The 22,595-nt window shown below is 36.1% G+C and overlaps 1 protein-coding gene across 6 annotated transcripts in view; it reads left to right on the top strand.

The window, feature by feature from the left end:
- Positions 1-21,218, top strand: part of LOC144959088 (voltage-dependent L-type calcium channel subunit beta-1-like) — a 77,859-nt gene extending 56,641 nt beyond the window's left edge. For all 6 annotated transcript variants that reach the window (XM_078891474.1, XM_078891473.1, XM_078891471.1 and 3 more), the window contains exons 3-13: positions 5,216-5,332; positions 6,009-6,131; positions 10,011-10,147; positions 11,462-11,544; positions 12,617-12,747; positions 13,398-13,537; positions 15,837-15,949; positions 16,418-16,569; positions 18,917-19,012; positions 19,766-19,983; positions 20,647-21,218. In XM_078891474.1, coding sequence (XP_078747600.1) covers positions 5,216-5,332; positions 6,009-6,131; positions 10,011-10,147; positions 11,462-11,544; positions 12,617-12,747; positions 13,398-13,537; positions 15,837-15,949; positions 16,418-16,569; positions 18,917-19,012; positions 19,766-19,983; positions 20,647-20,935 — 1,599 coding nt within the window. In that variant the 3' untranslated portion in view covers positions 20,936-21,218. The remainder of the gene's footprint in view (positions 1-5,215; positions 5,333-6,008; positions 6,132-10,010; positions 10,148-11,461; positions 11,545-12,616; positions 12,748-13,397; positions 13,538-15,836; positions 15,950-16,417; positions 16,570-18,916; positions 19,013-19,765; positions 19,984-20,646) is intronic.
- The last annotated feature ends 1,377 nt before the right edge of the window (positions 21,219-22,595 follow it).

The raw sequence follows: 22,595 nt of genomic DNA on the forward strand, positions 1-22,595 counted from the left end.
CTCTCTCTCTCTCTCTCTCTCTCTCTGCATATTGATCAGTAGTTGATTGTCTTCTTAAAAACAATTGTCGTTCGTACAAAATTGGCACGTTGAGCAGTAAGGCTCTCGGGCAGCGTAGACAATTTTTAAGAAAAATCTAAAGACTCATCTTTTCCAGAAATGTTTATCCTAGACGTTTTCTTATTAATGAGTAAATTATACGTTTTATTTTTTGATTCCATTTTGTTGAATGTCATTTCATTTTGTAAAACTTGCGTAGTTAATGTGTGCGACTATTGTGTGTGTCTGTTTGGCTCGGTGTGAGTGTTTGTAAGGTTTGACAAGTATATTGTAAAGCGCTTTGAGGCTTCGGCATTTAGCGCTATAAAAGAACACTTTCTTCTTCTTCTTCTTCTTCTTCTTCTTCTTCTTCTTCTTCTTCTTCTTCTTCTTCTTCTTCTTTTATTATTATGATTATTATTATTATTATTATTATTATTATTATTATTATTATTATTATTATTATTATCTAAAGGATCGCTCTCTTCTTATTTATGAATGGTTGGTGGTATTGTTAAAAACAAAATAGAACAGTTTGGAAGGTTTTTTCTTTCTAAAAAGTATCTAAAAGCTAACATAGCATATAATATCCTCTCTCTTCATATTATGATTGGTTGATATTTACATAGCACCTAGTAAATCAGCCGCTGCTGTAGTTCATAGTAGTGCCGCGCTGAGGACCGGACCGAGGACCGGTCCCACGGTCTTTTAGCTGTGAACCGTGGTCCAGTCCCAAAGAGGAAGACCGCCGGCAGTCCTCACTTCTTATCACCTTTCAACGGTCTCGCGCCATACTACTTCCCCAGCGATTCGTTGCCTCGGTCCTTTGCCTATCTTCCACCAATCACCACCCATCCCACTTAATTAATCGCACCCACCCCCCTTTGCCATACACTAAACGACACAGACGACCATAGAGGCAGACGACCACCTCCCTCCACTCCGCAAACCGCCCTTTCGTGTGTGAGATGGGGGGAACAGGAGGCGCACGCCTTGGACGATTCCATTATACGGGGTAAATTTCAAAATTTACTACACCATAATGATCGCAATGACAATGATCTATGATGAAGGCATGACCCCTCTTCTCTAATGGGTTATTGTTTGAAATGTATGTGACTACTAAAGATGTGTGTGTGTGTGTGTGTGTGTCGAACCTAGCAAGTTGCAAGTCTGATTTTTTGTTTTCTTTTGTCCATCTCTTGTCGCCACTCCTTTCTATCGCATTGTTGTCATTTAAAATAATACAATAATATTAAAATTTCGTTTGGTGTTTTAACTAATCAAGTAATATGAGTTTCATTAGTTTCTTCCGTCCAAAAAAAACAGTTATAACGTCTGTATTTTTAAAAGGTCCAATAGAATATTTGGGGACCCCGATAGCTCAGTTGATAGAGCACTCTCTTTATACGCAAAGGGCCAGAGATCGATCCCGGGTGCAGTCGATTTTTTTCTGAATCCCTGTCTACTCAGCAATGAATGGGTAGCTGAGTTTGTTAGATCTGGCGAAAAGTCACCATCGACCCCTCTTATCACCTCATCCACCCCTCTTATTATAACTTCACGTCTCTCTCTTACTCTTCAATGCTCGCTGCCCTCTAATGTGTGTGTGTGTGTGGGGGGGGGGGGGGGGGGGGAGGTGCGTGTGTGTATCAACGCCACGAACAACTCGATCAACGCCTTGGGCGATGCCCTTATCTCCGTTAATGGGGATAAATTTCAAATTTTATTAAATTATCGAAGTAACAATGAAGTACGGTGAGCAAATAAAGAAGGCATCACCCCTCTTCTCTAATTAGGTTACAATTTGAAATGAGTGTGACTACTCCGTGTGTTTTACTCCTGTAGGCCACGGTTTTCATCGTGTAGCGGTCTTTAACGGTTCAAGAATGAACGGACCGGTCTAGAGACCGGTCCTTGCGGTCTTCATTTCCCAAGGACCGTAGGACCGTGGTCCTTAAGCTTGCCAAGGACCGCCCCGCACTAGTTCATAGTGCTCTCAAATTTACACTAAATCTACACGAACACGAAATCAAACCATTTCTGCTGTTTTTTTTTTTGTTTTTTTTTTGTTGTTGTTTTTTTTTGTTTTGTTTTTTTTTGTTGTGTGTGTGTTGTACTCGAACAAAAACCGTTTTCGCTTCCGTGCCAATGTCCGACGCCCAAGTGATCGAACCTTTCCTCCCCACCCCCTCTTTTTTTTTTTTCCAAGCGGGCAACAGTCTTTATTCCTGTGGGAATTTGCTCGACATTGACCCCTATCATTATACGGTACAACGACAAAATACTTGAGAAAAAAAAATGGCCAGAAAATGTATAGGTACTTCAATATCGACAGAAAATGATTTCAATGGCTCTCAACTTGTCAGACTTGTAAAGAAATTTCGGATTTAAGACTCTTGACTCGTTTGTCTATCGTCTTTAACTAGCTTCAATAATGATAAATTAAGATATCGATGCTTTGCGTTTGGACAAAATGCTCACAACATCGGCCAGCCGGATATAACGTACCAAAATACAAAACTAGGTGTAGCATTGGACGTTTGATAGAATTAATAATGAAAATGACTGGCTAAATAAACAACAAAGAGCTGAATTACGTCAACTTCGTTCCTTCTATAATATAAGGCGTTTTGTCAGTAAGTGTAGGTGGACGGTTTTATCATTCTTCCTCCATCCAACGTCTTCCCTGTCAATCGATAAACCCTTGGAAACTCTCTCTCTCTCTCTCTCTCTCTCTCTCTCTCTCTCTCTCTCTCTCTCTCTCTCTCTCTCTCTCTCTTAGCCATAGGGTAATAACCTATACTCTCTCTCTCTCTCTCTCTCTCTCTCTCTCTCTCTCTCTCTCTCTTCGCCATAGGGTATTGACCTATAGCTGTTGTTTTGAGAGGTATCTACCCGTTTATCTACACGCCCTGTCCCTCATACTCATCATCTTGTCTTCTAGTATTGTGAGCTTTTTTTCATACAGTAAGTTCTACGGCCAATAACAAAAACACGATGATGTTCACGAACATAACAGAGAAAAAAAAATATTTATCAGGTTCTCTTATCAGAGGGTGTAGGGACCTTCACGACGAGAACGAATTTTGAAGTTGCCCAGTTTTATTATTGCATTAATTATAATACAAGTGACCCCCCCCCCCCTCTGTCCTGCGCTTTCGTGCGAATGAGAGCGATCTTTTTTTATGTTTTCATCCAATCTCGTCATCAATCACATGATTTGTCGCTGTCCAACGATTGTATCTTTCGTAACAAAACGCGCTGCTTTGTTTATGAAATTTGTAAACACACCCATGTGTCAAGCTGAACAAAATGACCAAGCGTGGTGATGGTTGATGTGTCAAAAGCTGTGAACACTTTTTACTATGTGTGTCACTTTGAGCACATTTTGCAATGTGACCAATGACCTCGATCACATGGAAAGTTAATTATTATAGATCATCCCCATTGAGAAAATTTTGATCCCAAAACATTTATTTTACATTTCTAAAGTAAATGGTGATGCGTGGAAATGTCACCCAGTTTTTAGGGTTAACTAACGCTGTAAAGGAAATCCAACCATAATAATTTCATAGAGGCTATCAGACAGTTGTAGAGAAAATACTGAAAAGTATCTTCAAATATAAATGCAGCTTTAACTCACTCAACCCTAACACCGACTATATCCGTAGTTAACCCGTGTTACTTTTACCCCATCCCTATTTATTACTTTTTTTTCTGAGACAAACTATAGGCGTATTATCAAAGCTAATATTTTTAATTTTTGCATGTTAATGATAGTTGAATAAAACTATCTATTCACTTGTTAATCTTTTAATAATTTTATTTTCCAGTTTTGAAAAGTAGCAAAAATCTCTAGGACTGAGTGAGTTAAACCATTACTACATCGTTTGGCTTTAAATACTCTTACTTTCCTGAAAACGATTGCCCTGACGATAAGACTGCACCAGTAAATACCTTACTACAAGCGCTTGATAGTGATAGCTTTTTAAAAATATTTTTTACACTTATTCATTTGTTGTTATATATATATTTTTTTTTTTGAGAAGGAGGGGGGGGGGGGGGTTGAGAAAACCAAAACACATAAATGCTGTGAGCAGCCGTCTCTGCTGTGCGGTATTTTGTCATTTCGTATCAATATAGTATGTTACTTAAAATTGACTTAATTGGTGTAAATTATGAAATGTCGTTTGAATTAATCCACCCCGTTGAGATCAATGAATGTTGATTCTAAAAAAAAAATAATGGTGGTATCAGTTTTGTCATTCTTAACATTCTACGTTAAGTTTCAATGTGGGAATCTGGTTCACATCGACAGGCAAAATGCAGAAATGCCAACTATTACGAAAATTAATAATTTATTACGTAAAAATGATGCCAATAAGAAAAATACGAAAATCTTTGAAAATTTCGTATTTTTGGTAAGTCGTCATTTTCCTTGTATCGATATGAGGTTAAGATTATTTATTCAGTGTTAGGACACTTTGAATGATGTTCAAATTACTCATGAAATTGTGATTGTGCTAGATTACACTTGGGGAAAAGGGGTGGGGGGGGGGGTGTGATTACTCATCTTTTCCTCCCGTATTATTTATACAGTTCTGATTCTTTAGGTTGGCGTATCTCTGTTATTGAGGTTGTGGGCCACATTTGTACAAGTGATGTGAACCAATGAAAAATATTCTTCAGGGAAATAAGGGAGTCTCAAATGACATGATTCAGTTAGGGTATGAAGTGAAGCGTTGGTCCTAGATATAGCAGTAGTAATAAGCCTCTCAGTCCGAATGACGCTGGCTTGCTGAGAATTGTGTGATTCAGTCATAGTCGATGAGTATAGCTGCTCTCTCCATCCATGTTGATGAGTATAGCTGCTCTCTCCATCCATGTTGTTGTTTCCATTGGTCACCGTCCTGGGCCAGAGTTTTGAGGCTGTCAAGATCTTGTTGTGACTTTAGTACGGAGGGCACTTCAATATTTCTTAGTTCTTCAGGGATTAATTCATCCTCTGCTGAATCCAGAAATTTCTGATATGTAGAGAGATCCTGGTTCACGGTAGTTACTATTGATGTATTGCTTGGTAAATATAGTCGCAGCATTGTGCAAAACATTGAGGAAGAACAATAAGTACAGATTTTACCTTGACTTAATTTATGAAATTTCGTTGTGTCCCCAGGGTTCGGCTGATTCCAACTACAGCCAGCCTTCTTCAGACGTGTCGCCGGACGAGGAGAAGGAGGCCTTGAGAAGGGAGACGGAGCGGCAGGCCCTTACACAACTAGAAAAAGCCAAAGTGAGTCATTTCATTTGATATTTTAAAATTTGATTTTATCGCGAATGAATGATACATGTCACCCGAACTAGAAGTGGAAAAGAACGGGCCATTGTAACACATTATGGCCGTGTGAATGAGGTATATCTAACGAAACACAATGGACACGGACGGATGGACTTCGAGCACTGCTCTTGGTTCTCCGTGGGGCTGATACATGCATGGTTTATCTCAAGATTATTTGGAGAAGAAATTATTTAATTGTAGGTATTCATCTTATTTACACAAGAGAATCAACGACATGCCCCCCCCCCCTCTCTCTCTCTCTCTCTCTCTCTCTCTCTCTCTTTCTCTCTCTCTCTCTCTCTCTCTCTCTCTCTCTCTATATATATATATATATATATATATATATATATATATATATATATTATATATATAATACAGTGCCCGCAGCAGAGTTAAAGGCAACATTTGTTTTTGTGAGCTTCCAATTTCTATTAAATGAGCCATTTACAAGACATCTAATACAGAACTCATTGTAATTTAGGAAGGTTACTTGGACTGAGAAAATAAATGTAAGCCAGAAAACTTTTTATTATTATTATTATTATTATTATTATTATTATTATTATTATTATTATTATTATTATTATTATTATTATTATTATTATTTATTATTATTATTATTTGTCCCCAGACCAAGCCTGTAGCGTTTGCAGTCAGAACCAACGTTTCGTATGATGGGTCAGACGAAGATTTCTCTCCTGTGCCGGGGTACACGGTGTCTTTTGGGGTCAGGGATTACTTACACATCAAAGAGGTATGATGGTCTTGGTATCTTTTGGGGTCAGGGATTACTTAAACATCAAAGAGGTATGATGGTCTTTTGTGAGCAGGGGTCAGAGGGATTACTTACACATCAAAGAGGTATGGTGTCTTTTGTGATCGGGGGTCAGAGGGATTACTTACACAACAAAGAGGTATGATGGTCTTTTTTGAGCGGGGGTCAGGGATTACTTACACATCAAAGAGGTATGATGGTCTTTTGAGAGCGGGGGTCAGAGGGATTACTTACACATCAAAGAGGTATGATGGTCTTTTATGAGCGGGGGTCAGAGGGATTACTTACACATCAAAGAGGTATGGTGTCTTTTGTGATCGGGGGTCAGAGGGATTACTTACACATCAAAGAGGTATGATGGTCTTTTGTGAGCGGGGGTCAGAGGGATTACTTACACATCAAAGAGGTATGATGATCTTTTATGAGCGGGGGTCAGAGGGATTACTTACACATCAAAGAGGTATGGTGTCTTTTGTGATCGGGGGTCAGAGGGATTACTTACACATCAAAGAGGTACGATGGTGTTTTGTGAGCGGAGATCAGAGGGATTACTTACACAACAAAGAGGTATGATGGTCTTTTGTGAGCGGGGGTCAGGGATTACTTCCACATCAAAGAGGTATGATGGTCTTTTGTGAGCGGGGGTCAGGGATTACTTCCACATCAAAGAGGTATGATGGTCTTTTATGAGCGGCTATGTGGTCTTGTGGTATGACACTCGGCTTTCGGATTGGAAGGTCCTGGGGTCGAGCCTTGCTCAGCGCATAGTTGAGTCCTTGGAAAAGGCTCTTTACCAAAATTCTCTCATCGTACTCCGGTGTAAAATGAGTACCAGGCCGTTAACAGAGGTGTCCCTGTCGGAAACAAAAACAATTGTAATATCGCCTAACAGGCATCAGGTCTCATCCTACATGTTAAGTGTTGCTGTTGTAAAGTGCTTTGAGCACATTTGGTGGATATTGTGTTTTATAAAGGCTCAACTTTTAAGGATGTTAATTGTGAGTTAACAGTCACACTTTTGGACTGATGGACAAAAATAATTATAACAATCTGAAATTGGATAAAAAAATACTCATTTGACGCTGTTATACATTCGTTTTTGAACATTCTTTTTTTTTTTACAGTAATAAACAAAGATGAATATATCAGCTTCAAAAAGATGGAAATACCAAACGTTTTTGGTTATTGATTTTTACAGTCCACAGTTTCTAGCAGTTTGGTATCGTTTTTTTTTTTTTTACAGTCCACAACGTCTTGTAGCTTAATATTATTTATTTAACTGATTTACTTGACAGTTAGATTTCATTTTTGTTATTTTGGCGTATATGTGGCCAGGTAGACTTATCGTGTTTTGTAGATCACATACAATGCAGTTCATAACCAGGCCGGTGGGAAGACTGAATGATGAGATTTTATTAGTTTTTTTGGGCTTTTTGTGCTTTATTTTATTTTATTTTGCTTTATTTTTGTTCATGGAAAAATTTTGGGTAGGCGGTGTTAGGTGTGTGTTTGTGTGTGTGTGTGTGTGTGTGTGTGTGTGTGTGTGTGTGTGTGTGTGTGCTCTCACACACAGAGGGGGCAAGGGGGGGGGGGGTAATGTGTTTTTTTGTTTTTTTTTAAACTTGCTGATGATGATAATATAAAATTTTGTTGTAAGTGCCAGCTTTAGTCCCCAGGTCTTGTTTTCAGATTCCTTAGAAATCCTGTCTCATTCTACTTTCCAGAACACCAGAAAAAACACTCATATTTATAATCAGTTGGTTTGCAGTTTTGTGTCGGTTTATAATGTGTTGAATGGTTGGTTTATAATGTGTTGAATGGTTGGTTATTAATGAGGTAAATGGTTGGTTTATAATGTGTTGAATGGTTGGTTTATAATGTGTTGAATGGTTGGTTATTAATGAGGTAAATGGTTGGTTTATAATGTGTTGAATGGTTGGTTTATAATGTGTTGAATGGTTGGTTATTAATGAGGTAAATGGTTGGTTTATAATGTGTTGAATGGTTGGTTTATAATGTGTTGAATGGTTGGTTATTAATGAGGTAAATGGTTGGTTTATAATGTGTTGAATGGTTGGTTTATAATGTGTTGAATGGTTGGTTATTAATGAGGTAAATGGTTGGTTTATAATGTGTTGAATGGCTGGTTTATAATGTGCTGGAATATCTAAAAGCGGGTTGGGGCATTATGTTTGGGTAGACTTCAATGCACTACATATATGATATCTACATATATTTGCCATTAATGCTCTATTACTTTGATCCAGTAAATAGCAATTGCTTTGATATCCTCAGCGAAAAGGTCAGGCTTGATAAGATCAATTCAGAATTAGCATTGTGATCTCATTACAACAGAAATGTCTTTGTGTCATATACAGTACAACTGTTGAAATGTATGAATTACAGGGGTTCGTTGGTTTATTAGGTGGCTATAAATCTATTTGCAGTAATGATTATTGGTTATTATGAAAGTGGCCTTGATTGATGATTAATTGAATTATATAGTAGTCGTGATTTTGGTAACTGGGGAAAATAGTATCTAAACTTTACTGGGCATGATGAGTTCATCAACCTTAGGTTTGAATCTTGAATCGTTTAAAAAAGCAGATTTGTCGTGCTATATGTGCTGAGGCTTTGTCAAACTGAAATGCCACCATTGATTATTCTGATTCCGAATAAACGGGACGATTAATGGTTACAAAATATTGCTAATGTATAGGTCTGAGTCTTTGGCTGATACGTATTAGCTCAGTTTTTCTACCATCAATTATCACTCCCCACACCATTACAGATCCATATTCTCGATTTGTGACTTCAATGATGGTTTCATTATTGAAATTGTGTTGCAAGCGCCGTAAAACCCTTAAAATAAAAAAACAAACATTATTGAAACGTTCACCTCAACATCGATAACACAAAGTTCATTCATCTCTGGAATCAACTTCAAAAAAGTGATTCGTCTTTAAACAAAAGTTTGTCCCACATATTCTGATCTCAGTCATGGAGTTAACGTGCCCATCCCAGAAGAGCAACTTTGTTCAAAGGGGTCAGCTTTGGTCGAATTACGGGTTTTTGAAATTTCAAACAAAGCTAACTGAGCATGAATATTTGGTGCAGCTACTGCTGCGGAGCAATGTTTATGTGAAATTAAATGTCTGAAATATTTTTTGGTGCACATTTATATGCAACTTTTATACTGACCTGTTTGGCGGTCCGCTTCTGCTCCTAACCTGTGTCAATAAAAACATGTGATACATCAACAGAAAGAAAAGTTTGTCTAACAATATGTTTTCTCTTTTTTGAGATAAAAGCAAATAAAAACTGTCTAATATAACAAATTCCCTACCAGTATTTTCGGTATCCTTTTAATTTCCTTGATTTTATTCCTTGACCAATCTGAGTCATTTAATGTTAATGGCCTGTAAACTGTGTATATTGGATTTCATAACCTTTCTATCCTTAACGTCTAATTATTTGGATAAGCAATGTTGATTGTTGTATCACCTTTTTTAACTTCTTGAATGTATAATAAATATCAGTCTCTGAATTTCTTTTTTCTCTCTCTGTTCTTGACTTTGGGAAAAAAAAAGTCCTGATTTTAACGTTAAAGTCCTAATTGTTTTATGAACTGGCATTGTGGGTCGGCAGCTCTGTGTTAATTCTCAAAATTTCTTAATTTTTTTCTCTTTTAACGTTTTCAATTAGTCCCTCTCTGTGCCTCGCTCTTTAAAAACCCTTTTCTCCTATCAATTTGAGTCTTCAAAATTTTTTTAATTTTTTATGAACAGCTGAGACTTAAAGAAGTTTTTGATATAAAAAATTGTCTATTATAACTTGTTTTGAACACTTTATTTACAGAAATTCAACAATGACTGGTGGATAGGTCGGTTGGTGAAGGAAGGCTGCGATGTCCGGTTCATCCCCAGTCCTGCCAAATTAGAAAACCTCCGATCTCAGTCAGGGGCTGGGGGAAAGCAGGGAAAATTGTACACTAGGTAAGTCTTAAGTATACTCATTCAATCTCAACACAACAATATGAAAAGGTGTGAGTGATACATTGCCCGACAAAGCAGAAAGAACAATTTTGGGTAACAGAAATTATACTAAATTTCAGCTTTTCTCAACTGAGGATTGAACCTGGCAATGTGGTTTACACTATTTATTTTCTTTTCTGATATATATTAATATTATAAACACAGCTTTAGACCTCATTTGTTTGCATCATGATATGTCTAAGTATATTTTTATTCTGTATGTTTATCAATCGACTTTTGTGGTTAATCTGATGGTCTGTAAGATGATAAAGAGAGATACGTTATAATGCATGAATAACAAATAAATAAACGCTTACATACAATGAAAAAAAGTATTTTAAAAACAAAGTTATTCATGTACAAAAGAAATCAAATCAGTTGTAATAAAATGAATACCGCATATATTTAGACCTGTAAATTCTCAGTCAATTAAATGAAATCAGTCAATTCGTCAAATTTAAGTATTTTAAAAAAGGAAAGAAAGAACTGAAGAAAGAAAGAATTCATGAATCGTAGTCAATTGACTGTAAAGTAATTAGGGATGTTCCACAGCGCTACGTATAGTTCATGGGCCGTTTATATTAACGATAGATATATTGCCAAGGCTAAGCGACACTTTTTGGAATTGCCGTGTCTGAACACATCCCAGTGTATTTTCACACAGCCTTCGTGAAATTATTTTTTCACTTTCCAAACCTGTTGTGATCCCAATGGTAGCCAATTTTAACTGAGCCGCTGAGCGATAAATTTCACTGTTTCGTCTAAGCCAAAATTGACCACATTTATTTGAAGGGAAGTAAACGTATGAAAAAAGTAAAATGCAAAAGCCAGAAGTGTGTTATGCAGACACCTTCAAATCGAAAGTTAGGAATTACTACAGTACATCTTGATTGCCTCACATTGTAAACAAACCGGTTGACCGTTTCTAGTTTCTTCACTGATTGGGTACCTAATTATAAGGAACAATGGTAAGTAGCCTAATTAATTCCTGCGCAAATTAGTTTTCTGCCATTGCTTTGCTCAAGCGAGCTTGCTGTTTACTCTTCATTTCGATTCTTTGAATTTTTCCGCTACGACGAATTATGAAAAGTTTCAGTCAATTTTTATAGAGCTCATTTACAGGTCTATATATTGCAAGCATGTGTAAAAATAAGTACTTGAAAAAACTGTTTGATGTTTGGCCGAATGGTTCAAATGTGTACCACTGGGTTAATATTCATTTAATAAATAATGCGCTGTTTTCAAACATTTTTCCTCTCTCGTGGTTCTCCCCAGCAAAACAAACTCATCTTCCAACATAGACAACTTGTTAAACTCTAAACCATCCAACTCAAGGGGGTCCACACCTCCCACGCCAGGTTAGTAGTGGCCATTAATAAATGTTCAACTGATGTCTTTTTGCATACACAAATGTAGATCCTCTTTAAATCAAGATGGTTCTGGTATCAAAGTTGTTGCCACTGCAGTGAATCGCTTCTTTCTTTTCTTGTTATGATAGAGCTATTACATACACAATTGCATTCAAAAGTATCCCAGGTACTTCTTATATTCTATATCGATTGTGGCTGATAGAAGAAATATTTCTGTTTTGTTTTTGTTTTTTAATTTTTGACAGTAATTAATTCTTGGTCAGTAAGTAACGCATAAATTACGATGTCTATTTTTGAAAGACTAAGAAACAAGTGGAATGTTAGAAAAAAGATATAGAAAATCCCTCTCTTTGTGCTTCACATAAATTGCTTACAACAATGAAGAAGACAGTGAAATTGTATATAAAACGACATATCACTCATAAAGCACAGTTAATTATTATTACTACACGACATACGGAATAGGTAGGTAACATTTCAAACCAAACTTGAAAAGATCAAGAGACTTGAGCATCTTAGTTAAGGTTAAAAAAAATAAATAAAAAATAAAAAATTACGATTCACCAATTTTGCAGTTTTCTTTGGGCTTAATGAAAAGATTTGTGTCTTTCAATGGATCTGAGGGGTCTGCTTGGAATGTAGATCCTCAGTAGTTCCCTGATGTATAGAGTATAACCGCAATTGATTATTTTATTATTTTTTTAGTTTGTCGTAACCTATGTCTGGGTAATGTAATGTAATGTAATGTAAATGGGGCTGCTCGAAGCTCAAAGAAATAAATAACAATGTGAAATTGAATGTAAGCTTCAATTTAATAAAATAGATAAAATGGATATTTCAGGTTTCCCCTTTATCAACAAAACAGGATGAATGGAACACTACTGACAATTGTCATCCTGTTTTGTTGATAAGGGGGAAACCCGAAACGTCCATTTTATCTGTTTTCGTATATTAAATTGAAGCTTACATTCAATTTCACATTGTTATTTATTTCATAACCTATGTTAGAACTTTTCTTTTCGAGTATAGAATGATCAATCATTTTGTTCGACTCCCTTAGGTATAGAAGAAAACCAGAATGGGATGGATAGCAATGTAGGAGAGGACAGCGACAGTCTAGGCAACTCCAAGTCCTCTAAAGCCTCCATCACACCCCCTTCCAAGGAGAAGCGCAAACCCTTCTTTAAAAAGGTAATGAAAATGTTGTTGCTGCTTGAAGCTCGAAGAAATGAAGAACAATAAGTATTGAAATGTAAGCTTCAATATATTGAACGAAGACTAGATTATGTGGACGTTTCAGGTTTCCCCCTTTTTCAATAAAACGAGGGATGATTTTTAAATTTAAAAAGATATTACAGAGGGATTTGGCAGCCTATTATGTGCGTTTATTCATTTTTGTAAATCTTCATATTATTTCTTATGCTATGTGATGTAAAGAGTCCTTTCCACTGGTTTTTTTTTTTTTTCCTTCCTAGTGTAAGCATGTGTTTAAAAGTAAACTGTATTTTCATTAAATCCCTAATTTTCAACGAGTGAATGATGCTTATTTATAAATGATTTTAAAAAAAAAAAAACCCTTAACTCATTGTTAAGAGAAAATAATGAAATTCTGTTAACTTCCATTTTCATTGAAATTTAAAAATTCCTTTTAACACTAACTCTGTCTTGACAATTTTGAAAAGCTGTGGGCAGGATTCCTATTTTACCAACAGCAACAATCAAAATCTTGAAATTAACTATAAATATATATTTTTAGATAATTTTTTTTGTCTGTTTAATTTTTGTAATTAATAGAAAATAACCTCTAACGAATCTGTTTTCATTTATGTTCTCCTTTTCAGTCTGAAAGTGCCCCTCCTTATGAAGTTGTGCCTTCAATGCGTCCCGTTGTTCTGATTGGGCCGTCTCTCAAAGGTTATGAGGTCACAGACATGATGCAGAAGGCTCTGTTTGACTTCCTCAAACATCGGTTTGAAGGGAGGTCAGTACAAGAAACTGCCTATAAATACAGACCTCTCCTTATTTTTTTGGGAAATTACTGATATTTGTTCTCATTCCGTTCCCAATTTCCCTATTTTCCAGAATTTTGATTGTATTTTTATCATTCCAGAAAACTTGACATAAATTGAAATATTTATAGAGTGCATTTCCATGGATTGTATTTTATCATTCCAGAAAACTTGACATAAATTGAAATATTTATAGAGTGCATTTCCATGGATTGTATTTTATCATTCTAGAAAACTTGTCGTAAATTGAAATATTTATAGAGTGCATTTCCATGGATTGTATTTTATCATTCTAGAAAACTTGTCGTAAATTGAAATATTTATAGAGTGCATTTCCATGGATTGTATTTTATCATTCTAGAAAACTTGTCGTAAATTGAATATTTATAGAGTGCATTTCCATGGATTGTATTTTATCATTCTAGAAAACTTGTCGTAAATTGAAATATTTATAGAGTGCATTTCTATGGATTGTATTTTATCATTCTAGAAAACTTGTCGTAAATTGAAATATTTATAGAGTGCATTTCCATGGATTGTATTTTATCATTCTGGAAAACTTGTCGTCAATTGAAATAATTATAGAGTGCATTTCCATGGATTGTATTTTATCATTCTAGAAAACTTGTGAATTTGAAAAAGAAAAAGATTTCCAGAAGGGAGTTAAATAAGAAAATGAATTGCACTCCTTTCCCCCTTCTCCATTTCACTACCTAATACATGTGATATGGAGTTTTGCCACTTGTGCCCTAATATTGTCTTATGTTTTTGATGGTAAAGTTGGTGGTACTTTTGGTACAGAATTATCCATTGTTAAAAGATTGCTATTTTTTTTGTCTCAAATGCCTATTATCTAACGTCCTGATTATTTTTTTTTGGGGGGGGGGGGGGGGGGGGGGGGGGGGGATGAAGGGTTGTCAAATCTATATTACAAAAAAATTGAAATGACCTATAATTACGAAATTTTGACTCCAAATTCAGAACTTCAAGAGGCTTTTTTGTTTGTGGCAAAGGGCATCTCTGTTGCTATCAATATTGCAAAAAGAAAAAAAAGGTTACTTTGACAAGGCGACAATGCAGTTTATGTTGCCATGAAGTTGGTTAAAGAGATGAAAATATCAATATGATTTACTTTTTGGCTAAATTGGTCACCACAATGGTACGGTTTTTATAACCAATAATACAAAGGCATTAAAGAAAACAGTCTGGTGACTCTTAAAGTCTCCAAAGATCAAATGATCGGAATCTTCCATTTTGAAACATTATTCGATTAGAGGAGTAAGATTTCAAAATGAGATATACTATAGTATAATAAATGAATATATAAACTTTATTCATCCATCAGGATATTGGGTTTACAAACCAGAATTACTAAGAATGAATAAATAAGCATTATGAAATATATTTAAATAATTTCCTAAAGCAGCATAGTAAATAAAATAAGACTAAAATTAAAAGTGCATATATGATATAAATGTTGATACATAAAAATATATGATAGCAGACTTAGGCAGTAGAGTTAGTGAAACAGGAGGTACAGAGGAAGATATTAAAAGCCAGAATAGGGAAGGCACAGCAGACTTAGGCAGTAGAGTTAGTGAAACAGGAGGTGCAGAGGAAGATATTAAAGCCAGAATAAGGAAAGCACTGCAGACTTAGGCAGTAGAGTTAGTGAAACAGGAGGTACAGAGGAATATATTAAAGCCAGAATAAGGAAGGCACAGTAGAGTTAGTGAAACAGGAGGTACAGAGGAAGATATTAAAGCCAGAATAAGGAAAGCACAGCAGACTTAGGCAGTAGAGTTAGTGAAACAGGAGGTGCAGAGGAAGATATTAAAGCCAGAATAAGGAAAGCACAGCAGACTTAGGCAGTAGAGTTAGTGAAACAGGAGGTACAGAGGAAGATATTAAAGCCAGAATAAGGAAGGCACAGCAGACTTAGGCAGTAGAGTTAGTGAAACAGGAGGTACAGAGGAAGATATTAAAAGCCAGAATAAGGAAGGCACAGCAGACTTAGGCAGTAGAGTTAGTGAAACAGGAGGTACAGAGGAAGATATTAAAGCCAGAATAAGGAAAGCACTGCAGCCTTAGGCAGTAGAGTTAGTGAAACAGGAGGTACAGAGGAAGGATATTAAAGCCAGAATAAGGAAAGCACAGCAGAAAGACGATATAATAGACACTGTTTAATCATGTCTGTGAGAGTGATTTATATTTCATACAATATAACCGAACTGAAAGGAATTCCATTCTCTTTTTGTGTGTATTTATCAGGATAATAATCACACGGGTTACTGCTGACATTTCTCTGGCCAAGCGGTCCCTACTCAATAACCCAAGCAAGAGGGCCATCATGGAACGAACTAACCCAAGGGCCTCTGGACTAGGTAAATTGCTCTTAAACATAGGCCTCCCATGAGAGCCTATAAGATTTTCAGATTGTTTCAATTGATTTTATTTATTTTGAGGTTGCAACGAGGTGAAAAAAAAAAAATCTTGTTTGAAAGCAATATTAACAACATTTATTGTTGTTATTGTTATTGTTGTTGTCATTCTATCATCTACCCTTTTTTCATCTTTTTCATCATATTTTTGATCATCTACCCTATCATTTAAAACATTTTTTTTTACCCTGTGGTATAATAACAATAATAAGATATGATGGCTAATTCAGAAAATCACATTTTTACCAGTCAAGAACCGATTTTTTATTATGTTATGAACTAAATTAATAATTTTTATATGAATTGATATCTTTTATTAGCTTCCTTTTTTTCATTCGTTATATAGATTTGTTTGTCTTCAATGCTTCTGTTTAACAATATTATAACTAGTTTTTAATCACTGTTTTTCAGCGGAGGTCCAGGCAGAGATAGAGCGTATCTTTGAATTGGCTCGGGCCTTACAGTTAGTGGTATTGGACTGTGATACCATCAACCACCCGTCACAGCTTGCCAAAACCTCTCTGGCACCCATCGTGGCCTATGTCAAAATATCCTCTCCCAAAGTAAGCTTCTTCCTCTCCCGCCTGTTCTATTAAATGATATTTTGTGAAATCTCAATTAATTGGATGGAGAAGGTCGTTTTATGTACATAGAGGGTAGAGTTTAATTTAGAAAGAGTCCAATTTAATATCATGATGAATGAATTACTCATGAATATTTATAAATCTCAAATTATGCAAAAGAAAAAAAAAATTGAGATAATATTTGATACAATAGCTTTTTTTCTTTATATATATATTTTTAAAAATCTATTTTCTTTGTATTGAGACATGGAACTAAGAGCTTGGCTTTCTTTCTTCTTTTCTGTTTGAACTTATCTCTTATGCAATACATTTTCTTAGGCACTTACCAACAAATGTATACCATAATTCTTAAAACGTTTGTTGACGCTTTGTCAAACGAATGCTTGTTGGGGAAAATTGTATTGTGATTCTGGACTATGACATTTATTTGTGTCTTAGATGTTTAATATTGTGAAACAGCGATATGTACCGAAAATGGTTAAATTAACAACGAATGCTGATTTTATAACTTTTAAAAATGTTATTGGTGCATGTAATTGACAGAGAATTTAAAGATTTCTAAAACCTGTTACTGGGTGGGGATCCTGACCTCCCATAGCGGGCAGGGAGGTACATACTGTGTCTTCTATCCCCTTATATCTGTTTTCCAACATGCTTTCTATCTTTGTCTTGGAATGAGATTACTTGGTTTTTTTCCTGGGCCCTCGTCGGAGTCCTGGCTGGGAGGGAAACAGTCGAATGCATAGTTATTGTTTTGGGAGATGATATTTTTTTCCTTGTAAATCATATCTCTGTTATGTATTATTGTATGTGTTATTTTAAATGTATAATGTAAGCATTTGAGTGTGTTCCTCTTTGTTGGATTTTGTGCTTGTGTCCGGATGAGACTTATAGGTGATCTCAAACTAAGTACATTGGTGATATTCTCTTGGAATTTAAATCCGATCCCTATTTGTTCCCAGTTCCCCTTTGTCTTACTTTCTCTTGAGTGCTTTAACTGTAATTCTAGAACTTTTTACTATCCCATTTTCTTCCTTTTTACTGGCGCTGATATAACCTAAATGCGTTGCAAGCGCCGTAAAACCCTTAAAAACAAAACAAAGCCTGTCAACTCTAAAACGATATGATAGAGTATAACAGCTTTTGAAATATGTTTGTTTCTGAGTACCAAAATATTTCATTATCTTTGTAGAATGAATGAAGATGACGTCACTTTGCTCTTTGTTATTGTTTTTATACATCTATTTGCAATTCTTACTCAATCCTCTCAATCAAGCTATAAACGTTACAGATTACACATAGTTTTCTGTCATGGTCCAGTTGAAAAACATTGCAAAGGCACCTCCACGACTACAGCGCATACTCCTACGTATACAACCATACAAGTGCACCATTTCATACAAACCTGGCAAAGAAATGGTTTTTGCAGATTTTTTATCCAGAAACAAACCTACAAGTGGTGAGGAAATTGAGTTGGACGCCACAATCCATCATGTAATAATAAGCCCAGAGAGGAAGGCTGAGCTGTTAGAGGAAACAGCAAACGACACAGAACTTGCCTCACTCGCAAAGCAACTAAGAGAAGGTTGGCCTGAAGACATCAGTCAAGTGAAGAAAGCACTGAGACCTTACTGGTCCATGAAAGAGTTGCTCTCTTTTGACAATGACCTCATCATCAAAGGCACAGCTATTTTGATACCAAAGAAATTACGAGAAATGATACTGGACAAAATTCATGCTGGTCATCAAGGTCGAGACAAATGCATTCTACGTGCAAAAAACAATGTCTTTTGTCATACCGATCCAAAATAGATTTTCAAGCTAGCTGGATACGAAACGAAAAACAATAAACGGAAAAAACAAGGGAGCTAAAAAGTTCTTATTATTATGTGAAGTGGTTCTTATCAAAAGGGTTGGTATGAACGTATTATTTACACTACTGTTACAAATCAAGCTATAAACGTTACAGATTACACATAGTTTTCTGTCATGGTATGCTTGATCTGGTGGGCAGTATTTTGCTTAAATACAAACCATCAATATGTAGTCCACTGCACTGCTCGACTGACCTTTTCCACACTTGTATAACATATACCATATACTTCTCTTGTTATTCTTTAGGTGCTGGTCTCTAAGTTTCATGGATCATGGATCAAATTAATCTATTTATCTAATTTAAATGAAGATTGTTTTCATGTATTAAAAAAAAAATATTCACATCTTTTTCTCTTTGGGTTAACTGATGCAAAATTGACCTTCATCAAAACATTTTTTATGGCGTTTCTTACACAATTTATGCAAGTTTATTCTTTTCTTACCCCCTCAGGTGTTACAGAGGTTGATAAAGAGTCGAGGCAAGTCTCAAGCCAGGAATATGAATGTACAGTTGGTGGCAGCTGATAAATTAGCTCAGTGTGCCCCTGTAAGTAGGCATTTTCTAGAGATTTATTTTTTGAAAACATATATTTTTCAAAGATGGTAATGCATACCTGCCAACCCTTCCGATTTTGGCGTAATCATTCCGATCTTCACTCTTCCTTTTTGTACTATTCCACCATTGTCATTGTCTCTTAAATTCCGATTTTCAACAATGATGGAAATGGTAAGAATAAAAAACAGCGAAGGGGGGGCTGTTAAAAAGATGAATTTCATTTTTATGTCTCAAATTCCTATTTTCAGGCATTCTGATTCCACTTTTGGGATGTGAAGGGTTGGCAGATCTGAGTAATACAGCTTCAGTATTGAAAGATTCATATTTCTAATAAACTTGTTCATCAAACGGTGACGCACATGACAATAAATTTGAATTATTGTCAATTTGATCTATATACAAGTGGAGCTATAAGTCATGCAAAGTGCTTCCCACCAAATCTAACAGACCTAGCTACCCAATCACTGCTGGGTGGACAGGAAGTCAAAAAAAAAAAATCTCATCTTCACACGGAATCAGGCTCAGTCCCTTTGCGTGTGAATCTAGTGCTCTATGAACTGAACTATTGGATAATAATAATAAAATGATAATAATAATAATGATAATAATAATAATAATAATGATAATAATAATAATGATAATAATAATAATAATAATGCGACGACGACGATGATGATGATGATGATGATGATGATGACCCCAGAACAATTGATCCCAAATATTACCTTCTTCTCATTCTCTCAGGAAATGTTTGATGTGATATTGGACGAGAACCAGCTGGAGGATGCGTGTGAACATCTTGCGGAGTTCTTGGAAGCTTACTGGAGAGCCACGCACCCCCCGAACATGAACCCTCCATCCCCTCACTCACACCACCCTCACCACGGAGGTGTGGGTGGAGGGGGTGGGGGCATGTCCTTGTCCAGACACAATACCATGCCCAGCTCACAACTCTCTCACAGGTAATGAATGACCATTGGTTGGATATTTTAAGTCTTTAAGTGTTTATTTTATTTTATTTTAATGCATATAGTGGGGGGGGGGGGGGGGGGGAAATGGCTGAGTGATTAAAGCATTGCACTGGGATATTTTTCTTTACCAAACATTTTTCTTGGCACTAAATAATACAAAGTAATAATTTCGCATCAGAAAAAATAACTCTGAAGTTCCTATCTCTTTATTACAATAAAATTGATACCAAGAATGAAAAACATCGACCCACAAATAACGGAGATTTAAATTATTCCTCACATTTTTAAAAAACCTTTTACAATAATTGTCATCAAAGTCATTTTTCATCCCCAAAGTCGTAATTTTTGTCTGCTATTTACCAAACAAAGTGCAATGTCACTGATTTCCACCCGCAAATAAAATAGGATACAAATCACAATTTCTACAACATAATTTTTTAAATATTTTCTGTCGGCAAATTTATAAAAATCAAAGCTGAAAACATCATTTCCTTCACAACGATTGGATTTTACTTCCCGAGGCCAGTCCTGACTACCCCGCCCATAAATATTTGGCTGTTTTCGTTTTTTGTCAGGTTGAATCTTAAATAGTTAAAAACAAAAACAAAATGAAATTGAATAATTATATCATATATGTTATTTCTTATCCCTCAGTCGTTCTGGAAGTTTAGAGAGAGACGTCAACTCACCCGATAGTGCTCACCACCACCATCACCACCACCACCACCACAGTCAGCGGCATGGGGACTACCATAGTAGCCACCACCATCACCATCACAGCCACCACCATGACGACTACGACAGCGGCGGCGACAGCAGAAGAGGAGACGATCACAGGGGAATGCATCACCGCGGAGATGATCACGGATCTTCTCCTCCGTCTAGAGGAGGAGGAGGAGGAAGCTCCAAGTATCCCATAAGGCAGGGTAGTATAGACATATAGCCAATCGGATCATCCATTGTGTGTAACGTGTGTGTTTAAGTATTATATACATATATATGTATATATGGAATATATACATCTAACAATCTACCACTACTACTACTACTACTACTACCACCACTACCGTTCACCGATTCTGGCAGCAGCAGCTAAACAAAAAAAAAAAAAAGCAAAAAACAAAATGAAGTCAAAAACAACAAACATAAAAAGCAAAACAATTTATGAAGACAACCAGGGATATTTGAGTACAGTTGTTTCTACTTCCATTTTTTCAGTGATAAAAGATGAAAACAAAGCAACTGAGTTAGAGAATTGGATAATTGTATTGTTTGTGTGTGTGTCTGTCTTTGTGTGTGTGTGTGTGTGTGTGTGTGTGTGTGTGTGTGCATGCATGTGTGTGTGCTTGTGTATTTTACTGGATGGACGATAATTTTTACACATTTTAAATTATCCAAGTAATGCGGAGGAGCTGCTATTTGTTTTGATTCTTAAGCCTACACAGTACTCTGTTTTGATTCAAAAGGTTCGTGTGCATATTCAATTCTTTCATGGACGAGGAGACACTAGAAGAGGATATCTTTGGCGTTTTTGTTGGTTTCTATTGGTGGTTATGAAATGATGGAGTAAATAATTTCTCTGGGGAGAACAGATTTATGGCAAGGAGGAGAGACGGATAACAAGGATACTGAAAATGTATGAGATACATTTCAAGAACACGCACTATAAGAAAAGAACAAATATTGTGATAAATTTCATGTGATAGTTGTGATTGAAATTTCTTGAGTTGTATCAACCTTTTTTTTTTTTCTCTGCCTTTTCTCCCCATTTGTTGTCATAATAATCTTCATTACATTTATATATCATTTTTATTTATTCCCACCCATGTTATCTGTTCCCGTATTTCAAGGCTATGACAACATGAAAATGAGAAGGTTCAACTTTATGATTTTCCATCTCAATTTCTTTCTCTTTATCTCTCTCTCTCTCTCTCTCTCTCTCTCTCTCTCTCTCTCTCTCTCTCTCTCTCTCTCTCTCTCTCTCTCTCTCTCTCTCTCTCTCTCTCTCTCTCTCTCTCTCTCTCTCTCTCTCTCTCTCTCTCTCTTTCATATATAATATTTTAACTTCAGAAAGATAACTTATCTAGTTTTTAAACAACTCTTGGTTGATTTTAAATATTGAGTTTCCACAAAAGCTCCTCTCCAGTCCTTGACATATTATACCTTGCTTTTAATGTGATTGGGGTGTGCTCCTTATGGAGAAAAGGGATCTAAAAATACTGAGTGGTGAAACGTGTCCCAGTGAGAGAAAAAACAATAGAGTGGTCTGATATCCTAGGCACGATTCAGATCACCACTCCTGTAATGCTTGGGGCCCTTCTGCCTACAATTGCCTTTGTGAATCTTCGGAGTGGAGAGAGGAAATATGTGTGTGTGTGTGTGTGTGTGTGTGTGTGTGAGAGAGATAGAGAGAGAGAGAGAGAGAGAGATTTCTCTTACTATTAAATGGTTATTACGATATAATTATAATGCATTATAAAGCATAGATTTAATGATTAAAGAGGTAATGGAACCAGATTTTCCAAAACATTATGATGTAGTGCATCGATAGGGTTAACCAAATAATTAGAGAGCTGGGTGGGGATCCTGACCTCCCATAGTGG

Source organism: Berghia stephanieae, chromosome 13, assembly GCF_034508935.2.
Source record: "Berghia stephanieae isolate SIO BIC M18660-M18661 chromosome 13, UCSD_Bste_1.3, whole genome shotgun sequence".
Classification (NCBI taxonomy): Eukaryota; Metazoa; Mollusca; class Gastropoda; order Nudibranchia; family Aeolidiidae; genus Berghia; species Berghia stephanieae.